The following is a 10,451-nucleotide window of genomic DNA, read 5'->3' on the forward strand; positions in this document are numbered from 1 at the left end:
TCGGGTCCAGCCCCCTGCCTCAGGGGCAGGAAGTCAGCTAGGGTCAAAGAATCACAGCGAGATAAGCATCCAGACATTTCTTAAAAGAGTCCAGAGTAGGTGCTTGCACCACCTCTGGGAGGAGTCTATTCCAGGCCTTGGGGGCTCAGACAGAAGTTTTTCCTTATGTCCAGCCTAAATCGGTCTTGGAGGAGTTTGTGACTGTTGGACCTTGTCATCCCTTGGGGCGCTCTGGTGAACAGGCATTCCCCCAGATCCTGATGCACACCCCTGATGTACTTATAGGCTGCCACCAGGTCCCCCCTGAGCCTGCACTTTTTCAGGCTGAAGAGTCCCATAGCTCTCAGCCGTTCATCATAAGATCTATTCTCTCACCCTCTGATCATGCACATGGCTCTCCTCTGGACTGTCTCAAGCTTCTCCACATCCTTCTTGAATTGTGGAGCCCAGAATTGGATACAATACTCCAGCTGCAGCCTCACCAAGGCTGAGTACAGAAGGAGGAAGACATCCTGAGGTTTACTTGAGAAGCATCTATGGATGCAAGCCAGAGTTTTGTTTGCTTTACCAGCTGTGACATTGCATTGGTGGCTCATGTTCATTCTGTGATCAGTTATGACCCCCAAGTCTCTTTTAGCTGTGGTGCTAGCAAGCGTAACACTGCTGAGCCTATAAGCGTGCTGTGGGTTTTTTCCTCCCATGGTGGAGTACCTTGCATCTTTCCATTTTAAAGGTCAGCACATTTATATTTCTAAACCTATTCAGGTCAGCCTGGATCACCAGCTTATCCTCAGGTGTGGATGCTCTACCCCAAAGTTTAGTGTCATTGGCAAACTTGGCCAATCCACTTCTGACACTAGTGTCCACATCATTAATAAAGACGTTAGAGAGAACAGGTCCAGGACATCTTTCAACTACCACTTTCTGGGTCGACCTCAGAGTCAATTCTCCAGCCATTGGACTGTGATATAGCTGAGGCTGCAGTTGGCCAATTTTTCCATGAGGAGATCAAGGGATGCCAGATCAAAGGTTTTTTTGAAGTTCAGATACATGATATCAATCTCTTCTCCCTTGTCCAGGTGATATGTCTTTCTTGAAGATGGGCAGCTCGTACTCGATTCTGCCAGGGTGGGGCAGTAGGGCTCCAATGTAAATATAAACCGGTCAGTGTTTTAAACTCCAATTTCTTAGTGGTCAGAAAAGCCAAGGTGGGAAGGGTGGTCCAAAGAAACAAGGTGTCCACCCCACTGGAGACATTCTGACACCTGAGGTGCAAGAATGGAACAGAACCCAGAGCTGGTAAGATGAAAGGAGGAAAAAGAGGGAGTGAATACCAAGGAGCCAAAACCACAGGAAAAATGAAAGTTTCAGATGTTTATTTAGATTTCTATGGCTATACAGAGATGAGGGGCCCAGTACAGGATGGTGCAAAAGGGCTGGTATTGTTAGAGAAGCCTCAGGGAGGGAGATCTCTACCCCTATATGGGACTTGGGAGTCTTCTAGCTCTGGGAAACCTCCAGGGCAGGGCCCTTTGTCTGCACACTAAACCCAACCCAAACACAAACAGTCCAGCAGCTTCCCACAGGAAAGATCTGGCTCCCACACACATGGACCCCTCCCCGGCAAAGGAAGTCAAAAGGCACTTTGCATGCATACCTCCTGGCTCCAAAGCTGGGGGCTTCCCACAGGGGACACTGCACAGCCAGCCCTGATGGAGCCCTCCAGAGCTGCAGTGGCTCCTTTGTTTTTTACAGAGGGCATAACATCTTTCCAGACTTTTACATACAGGCACTTTTAGGGTTGTATTCAGTCATTGCTTCCACTTGCCCAGATCAGGCACCCTGTCTGTTCTGCCACCTCTCCAACTGACCCTCTAGGCTAAGCAAAGCTGTCCAGAGACCTGCACCGAGGTCTAGCCACCTGCACACTCCATGCCACCAGAGTGGCCAGCCAGGATCAGTTGACATTCATTCCTTCCCACATAAACCCCTGGTCCAGAGCCAGGAGTATCTGGGCAATAAGACTCAACCCCTACCTAGATTGCCCTGCTGGTCTTTACAGCTTGGGCATCCGCTGGCTCTCCACTTGATCTCTTGGCTAACTGACCCAGACACATGATCTGGCTCACCTTCTGCCTCTGTGCTCTGCCTGATCCTTTGCCTTCTTAACATAACTTATCCCTGGGCCCTGTTCTCTGCTGGTTCTCCGAGCTACTCTACATGCCTGGCCCTCTGACTCCATGCTCCTGGCCTCCTGACCCAGTCTCTACCTGGGTTCTACTCTCTTCCCCGACCCCTGGTCGGCCCCTTGAACCCTGTGTGGCCACCCGCAACAGGGTTGTTGGTTTTTTTTATAGTGTACATAAATGTATGGGAAGTTGACAACCCTGGCAGCCCTGCTGGTGTCCTCCAGAGCCACTGGGCCTTGAGACACCCCCAGCAGTGGCTTTCACTTGCCTGTACTAACACATTGTGGGCTTATTCTGAGACCTCCTGGGACACAGGGTGGGAGGGATGGCTGAGTAGAGGGAAGTCTTGAGGAGAGAGTTATGGGGACCGGTAAAAGTGAGGCCACAGAAATCCATTTCCTTTGCAACGTTCCACACCCATCTCAGTGGCAAAGTTTGAGTTCAGAAGTCCCCAGAAATACTCCCGGCCCTACCCAGAGCCAGGGATGAATTCTCTCCTCAGCAAATGAGGCTGGCGGGAAGGTGAAGATCAGGGCCTCAGTATCAGCATCAAGAAATGACACCCGCCCCCCTGCACAGTCCAGACACACCCGCACCCTGCTGGGCACCCGGCCCAGGGGAAGTGGTGTGCGGTCAGGGGCCGTGAGAGCCCGGAACTGACCCAGCCATAGCTGCACAGCCCAGATCCCTCCCTCGGGATTAAAGTTGATCAGTCCCTTCCTCCTCACAGACTCTCTGGCTACCCCCACAGCCCAAGCTTCCCCCTGCCCCACCTGCACCTCCCAGAAGTGTCTCCCCGAGGTGAATCCCTCACGGCCCAGCACACACTCGAACAAGTCAAATCTCTGAGGATTGTTGGGCAGGTCCTGCTGTGCGTCTGCCAATCTTACACTTTTCCGATCATCAGAAAGGAGGAGCCAGGGGTTTGCCGTGTCTGGATTCAGAGTCACCTTCACTGCAGAGACAGAATCACAGCGTCAGGGCAGAGCTCAGCCCTGGGGCAGGCGGGGCCGTTCCTCACCCTCCCTGGCAGACCCATTGTGATTGAGCAGAGATGACCCTGCAGCTCATCAACCTGGCCTGGCAGGGGAAATACCATGACCATCAAGGTGGTTTTCCTACTGGTAGGGGAAAACCACTTTCCTGGCAGGGGGCAGTACCCTGACAGAGGTAATGCATAGTTAGCCTCCCACTTCCAGTTCTAGTGGGAATATCTCAGCTATATGCTGACTATGGGAGTGGGAAACTCCACCCTAGCTTGCTCTTGTGGCCATATGGCTGAGAGCATGAAAAACTCTGGGGCATCTGTGCCCCAAGCCTCTGGGCTTGGGCCTGCACATAAGATGCCTACCAAAGGATTTGGATCATCTGAAGCCCCAGGCAGGGGTGGAGGATGCTTGCTGGTAGCAGGGTCACATACAGTTCTTGGAATTGAGGGGATTTGGAATTGATATGGCTGATTTGACTTCGGACACAAAAATTTTTCCTTTAAAAAAAAAAAAAGGCCTTCAGCCCGGCTCTTGCAGCCACTCCTGCCCCTGTTCACTGGCTCCCCTGCAGGGGCTGCTCCACTTCCAGCAGCAGGGACACAGGCAGGAAAATTCCCTAAACTGTGCTTGAGAGCAGCCAGCGGAGGCAGGCAACGGTTCTGTCTCCTCCACTCCCAGGTGGGGAAATGGAGGTGACAAGGCAGCATGGCAGGACTGCTGCTTGAGCGGTGACAGGGGATTTCCTGGTGGCAGGAGACAGCTTGATCTGTGAGCAGCTGCTTGGAGAGAAGGAGGGGTGGGGGCTGCAGAAGAAGCAGGGGTGCACTTCTGCCAGGGGAAAGGAGGGAGGCATGGCAGTCCCAAATGAGAACTCCTGCCAGCTCTCACCTCTGAATCTAACAGCTACACATCAGTCTAAGTGCCCAGGCTCCAGCTCAGGGGTTTGAGGGCTGGTGGGAGGGAAAATATGTTGGGCTTGTGGAGGATTCTGGGAATTTCTTGTAACTTTCATGCCAGTCTCTGCCCAAGCTTACCGTTTGTGTACGTCTCCTGCATATCTCCCCTTGTCTTCTTCAGGCCAGATATCAGAGTGTCTGCAGGAAAAAAGACATTAGACTTCTTGCTGTCCCCAACTGGGTGATGCCTCTCTCTCTTAGGCACCTGAGCCTGAGCACAGATACTGTAGCATCCCCACCCCAGCTACTGAAAACTCCAGCTGGTTCCATGGGCCACTTCTAACTCTACGCTCGTAAAGCAATAGTAGGGCAGTAACTTCCAGTTCCCCCATTCAGAGCCTGTGGGGGCTGGCACAGACCTTGGCACAGAGTGGGGACATCCTGGGGTCAGAAAACCATAGCCCATCTGCTCCAGTGCCCAATGGTGTTTTACAATGGGGCAGGACATCAAAGGTGCAGCCTCTGCCAGGACATGGCCTCCATCCATGATCTGACCCCCACCACACTTTTGAGACACCCAGGAACCCTCCCAGTGTCTGAAGCTGCTGTACAGTTGGGAGAAGAGGTCCCTCTGGTGGAGGCATTTCACAGGAGATGGCGCAACATTTGCATCTTCCCTATAGCCCCCTGCAGTCTGGACACCTGGGTCCACATTTCAGATATGGATTCAGACTGATTTAGGATCTCTGTCTTGGGAGTCAATGCTCAGGCCTGCTTTGCAAAGAGGCTCCCACCAACTCTGCCCATCAGCAGTTCTGAATGATAAACAGCTCTGGAATGCACACTCTGCTGTGCTGTGTTTTGGGAGTTTCTGGTTAAATTTGGGCCTTAATAAATTTGTGCACACAGGGCGCTTCCAGATGAGTGTGGATGTTTGGTTTCCCAGGGACAAGAGCAGTGGCACACCTTGTGCCTGGGGAAGGCCTGTGCCATGCACCCTCTGGCCCACGGCAAGTTACCTCAGGTGGGGTAGGTGCTGGCCCCAGCAGCCTTACTTGAGGTCCTGGGGGCTGGGGAAGGTAAAGGCACAGTGTTCCTGCAGCTTAGAGTCTGGCCAGCAGCTGGAGCATGGCTCTGACAACCCAGGCTCTGGCTTTGGCTGGCACACACTGCAGCCGCTTGAGCCACCCCACTTTTTTCCGCGTGGGTTTTTTGACCCTGGGAGAGCCCCTCTCAACCTAACCCCCATGCTGCAAGGTAGCAACGTGGGCAATTCCTGAATGTGCAGTGTGTGGCAATGCAGATGGGTCTGTGGCACCACATACCGCATGGCTGCCTTAATCTGGACATGGCCACACAGGGTAAATGAATGCGAGATGTGCTGATGTCTAGGCCTTGCTACATCTACTCAACTTGTTGACACTCCCTGTTTTATAGCTAATCTAGTTATCAGCCAGTTGGCCAGAGCCATCTCTGCCCACAGCTGTAGAGTCTTGTCCTCACATCCCCTCCCAGATCCCATCTTGGTACCTTTGAACTGTCTCAGGACCTCCTGGAGGATGAGGGTTTTCTGGGAGAAATCCCAGAGTCTCCTTCCAAGCTCAGAAGACAGCTCCCCTGGGTGCTGGAACTTCCCCTTCTCACACCTGGGAAGAGAGTATCTCCTATTACTCAGTGGGCCTATTGGTATGGGTATTGGGTATCTTAGTATGAAATCAAGAGCCCCAGAACACATCTCACTCTATAGGCATCTGTGACAGGGGTCCATCCCCAGGCCTGTCTAAAGTAGGCCTGACCCTCTGTCTGTGGACTACCTACCCACCTTTCTTGCCTGCCATGCCTTGATGGAAGAATAATTATGATGTTACTCAGGTGGGAGGCTGCCCATTTACTACCCTGACACTAGGGGTCATGATCCACCACTCCAAACCTCCCCTACATGGTGGCCCATGCCTTGCAGATGGTATATAGATGTTGATCTGCATCTCCTGTTGCTATGCCCCATGGCACTGGGGCTGTGCACAGTAGTGTGCCCCAGTGAGGCTCTTCCTCCCCAGTAGCCTCAGGCTGGCCCACTGGATAAAACAACAACATAAATATGAGCCCCTGGGCTATAATATAATATGAGTTTTACAAGCTACTCTCTGACTCCTTAAAACCCCCAAACTGCTCCTTGAGTATTGAGAACCTTGGAGACTCCTGAAGCCATTACAACAGTCTGGCCAGCAGCCACAGCATTCCTGGGTACTTCTGCTGTGCAGGAGCTCCTGTCCCCTAGCAGCTTACCAGAGACCTCCTCCAGCCAGCCTCCACGCTGGGGTTTATATGGGCCCAGAACCCTATCTCCTTCCTGTCAGCTGACCAGCCTGCAGTGGTTGGGCTTTTAACCCCTACCCTCCTGGTACTTGATGTTCCTATAGACTCTCGTCTTAAAGGGGCAGCCCTGCCTCCTAGTAGCAGGGCTAGGGTTCCCTGTTACAGCATCTTTAACAACTCTTGGAAGGAGAGGGGAAGGGAGGCAAGACTCTTGGTTACTGTTGGCTTGAGCAGGTGTAACCAATGAATGGAGTATATTGTCTGCTGCTGCTCTCAGCTATGTGAGGCAGCCAGGCCCCTCAAGGAGGTGACATCCTTGCAAGTTACTTCAAGTTAACAGTAACCTATCTAAGAAGCCAGATATCTCCTAAGTTCTGGATAAAGGTGAGAAACCTCAGGATTAAGTTAACTAGGGAGATTTGTGCCCAGAATGTGACCTGCCCCATCAGTTGTGCTGCTGAGTCCGAGGGAGATATCAGCTTAATATGGTCTTCTTGCCCCTTCCCCCTGCCCCCCTACCCCAGCACCAGGCAATGTGCAGCAGAGTCAAGTGCAGCCACATACCTGCTCAGGGTGTTTCTGATCTCCTAGAAGGGAAAGGGGAAAGGAGAGAGAAAGAGAGAGAGAGAGAGACAAAGTGAGTCACCCATGCCACACTGGGGAACACAGGGGAAGCATTTTACAATTAGACCCATAACACAGCACTGTTCAGGCTGCAGGGGCAGGGCCTGGCTGAGCTGTCTAATATCTCTGTGTCCATAATTCAGAGGTTAATAACAATTGGTGCACGTGCTGGGTCGCACTGTGCAGGGCCCTGAGGTCTCACCTGCAGGAGGTCACTTGATGACCGCTGACACTTTCCTTCCACTTCAGTGATCAGCTCACTGAGGCGGGAAATCTCTTCAGAGATTTTGGTGACCTTTTCTCCCTGCACCTTTTCCATGTCCTTCTCCAGCTTTCCCAGTTGGGCCAGCAGGAGGCGCTCTTGTTCCTCTAGGAATCGGCATAGTTGCTGAAATTCAAACACAATCTTCTGCTTCTCAGTTCGTGTCCTTTTCTGTAAAACAACCAAAATGAGCGTGAGTGCACCCACAGACTCAGGAACCCGCACTGGGTAGAAAGAAACAAAGACCCGCAGGGGAATGTACCTGTGAATACACTCCCCCTGGTCCCCTCTCCAGGCTGAAGGCAATGGGCACCTACCAGATATTCCTGGGTTCTCCCCTCTCCACTCAATTTCAGTTGCAGCAACTTGTCTCGCTCTTCCCCCAGAGTCTTCAAACAAGCCTGCAGATTTTCCAGAAGAAACAGAAATTATTTGGGTTATTTTACCAAAGAAGTCAGAGTAGGCAGGCACCTGAGATGATTTTTGTGGTTTCAGTCTGGGGGGTGGAAGTGTGGGAATTTTTTTAGTCTACTTAAATGCCAAAACTGTAGATTTCCTTGTAGACCCAAGTAGGTCCATGGCATTAGGAAGAACAATCAATTGCTGGAGTTCAGGAGTTAGTTTCAGGACACCGGCAATTGCTTTGATCTGTTCGTACACAAGAACAAAAAAATGCCATTTACTAGGTCAGACCGTAGGTCCATCTTGCCCAGTCTCCTGTGTCACACTGGATGCTAAAAGGGAGAGCAAACTGGTTATGACCAGGTTTTTTCCACCCTTCCTCTGTCATTTGCTGTCTCCAGCATTTAAGGTCTAGAAAGCTCTAATTCAGAGGCTGTGCTCCTAACTCCCATGCTCAATGGATAGTCTGCTGCTCTTGTGATTTAAACTTCATCCATCATTTAATGACTTGAGTTCTTCCAGTGAGTCCTTTATATCTCAGTGGAGATTGATTTTAGAAAAGAATCAGCTTCTATAGATACTTTAAAAGCCCCCATATCTACCCCCTCTCCCTCTGCCTTTGTAGACTTTAGAAAACTCTGTAATGTTGCATAGGAGCAGATGAGGATAAACGAGGCCAAGCTAGTTAACTGACATCAAGCACACGGGCAAAGGAAGTGATAAGGGGCAAGGAAACATCATAGACAAAATGAACAGTAGAACTAGGATAAAGATGAGAGGTAGCATTTATCCAGTAAGACAGAAGTGAGAAATGCTTACAACTAGTTTGACCGCAGCTGGATAAAATTAGGAGATTAGCTTTCAATATTACAATTAAAGTGGCCTTATAATATCAGTTGGGCAGTAAAAAGGGACTATGTACCTTCACACTGCAGTCCTCTCGCTTTAAGCTCCAGTTTGAGCACAGAAACCTGCCCTCGTCCTCCTGCTTTATCTGCAGCGGGTAAGGGGGTTCTTGCTGTCCTTGGGCTATGTCCCCTGTCATTGTGACAGAGTTGCTTGTGGGGTTTTAGGGACAAGTTAGATAAGCGCTTGCATGGGATGATTTGTACCTGCCTTGGAAGGGGGTTGGACTAGAGAGAACCTTCTGAGATCCTTTCCAGCTCTCCTTTTGTATGAGTCTCGGATTTTCTGATTCTCTGTAGGTGCTGGAAAATCCCTGCTCTTTCAGGACTTAGTCTCTAACTTCGGTCAAATCTTTGTCTTGTTGGCCTGGCCACCTGTTTGTGATTTTCAGGTTTTAGAATTGAGTCTGCTGAAAGTGCCCAATCCCTTTCTCTTTCCAGCACTGTATGTAACTGTTTCTAACTTTGGCAGGTTCAGAACCACGTTTCTCATCAGTGACTTCCCAGGTTTTTAACTGTTTTATGATCTGCAACTGTCAGCCAGACTCAAATGAATAAACTTTTCTACCACTTTTGTTGTAGATTTTAAAAAATTGTATGAGTTGTAATAATGAGAAGTCTATTATGAATCACTGGATTTCATTACTCTACTAGTGCATTAGATGGACTGTGGTTCCCTACCTTGTACTCCTGCGCAGCCTCCTCTATGGGAACTCCGGGTGGAGCTGGGTGTGCTGGGGATCCATCACACACCAAACAGATGGGGCTTCCATCCTCTGTGCACAGCCGTTTCAGAGCCTCCTGGGGCTCCCCAAATGCTGTCTGCTCCTTGGTGCCCTCAGGTGCCTGCTTGGCTATTTCTACACCTTTCTCCAGCTGCCTTTTTAGGCTCAGGTTTCTTTGAGGAAAGCTCTGTCTGCACTGAGGGCAGCAGACGTCTGTCACCAGCCCCTCCCAGCACTGGGTGATACAGGCTCTGCAGACATTGTGCCCACAGTCCATAAGCATCTGCAGATCCTTGAAGAACTCCAGGCAGACGGAGCAGGTGGCTTCATCCTGGAGACTTTCGAGAGGGCTCTCAGCAGCCATGGCTCTGAGAAGGGAGTGCGACTGGTTGTTTCACTTTTCTGAGCTCAGGAAAGTGCTCAGCCTAAAGCAGCAGCTGGGCATTTCCCTTCCTGGAAAGGATTACTGCCTGTTGTCCTAGCAGGGGTCCCTGGGCAGCTTTCTCTTAGAGAGTAAACAGACATCTGCCTGGGGTGCCATAAACATGTTTATGGAGGCAGGATTTGCAAGCAGATGTCCCTACCCCTAGTCATGCTACAAGTGCGCAAAAACATTGCCCCTGCTAAAAGCAGTCACAGTCTGTGAGGCTTTATAGGGAAGGAGGTCTGCTTGCTTACTGCCTGACCCAGGAAGTCCCCTCCAGGGACTTCTCCAGACCTGCTTGCCGAAGCAGGCCCCAAGAATCCCCCTGTAGGGGATTCCCATGGCAGGACCTAGTAGGATGCATTGCCCCAGTTTGGAGCAGGCATTTGCAAGCAGGGGAAGCCCCATAGGGGTTTTCCAATTCTCAGACATGCAAGGATTCTCACACATGTATCAGTCTCTCACCCAGCAGTTCAGGGGGTACTTCTGCAAGTGTGGGAAACCTCCATGGGTTCCCCCAACATGGCCTCCAGGGGGTGGGCATACCCCCTTGGGCTCATGCTGTCTTGACCCACTCTTGTTGCTCTATTCTGAGATGTTGCTGCCTGACACAGGCAGAGACACTATTATTTTAACCCTTATAGACAATACTGGTTTTTTTTTTTTCTCCTTCATTGTGTGGTGGGCTCACTGCTTTTGCCCAGCAAGCCTGGCTTGGA

The 10,451-nt window shown here is 51.0% G+C and overlaps 1 protein-coding gene across 1 annotated transcript; it reads right to left on the reverse strand.

Moving 5' to 3' along the window:
* Positions 1-1,359: 1,359 nt before the first annotated feature.
* LOC109308809 (zinc finger protein RFP-like) lies at positions 1,360-9,913 on the reverse strand. The gene is made up of 7 exons (XM_019533219.1): positions 9,266-9,913; positions 7,594-7,690; positions 7,217-7,447; positions 6,955-6,977; positions 5,605-5,720; positions 4,213-4,272; positions 1,360-3,144 (listed from the first exon to the last, which is right to left on the reverse strand). The coding sequence occupies exons 1-7, from the start codon at positions 9,670-9,672 to the stop codon at positions 2,612-2,614; spliced, it is 1,467 nt and encodes a 488-aa protein (XP_019388764.1). The 5' UTR covers positions 9,673-9,913; the 3' UTR covers positions 1,360-2,611.
* Positions 9,914-10,451: the final 538 nt, after the last annotated feature.

Source organism: Crocodylus porosus, unplaced genomic scaffold (assembly GCF_001723895.1).
Source record: "Crocodylus porosus isolate Cpor-Errol unplaced genomic scaffold, CroPor_comp1, whole genome shotgun sequence".
Taxonomy (NCBI): domain Eukaryota; kingdom Metazoa; phylum Chordata; order Crocodylia; family Crocodylidae; genus Crocodylus; species Crocodylus porosus.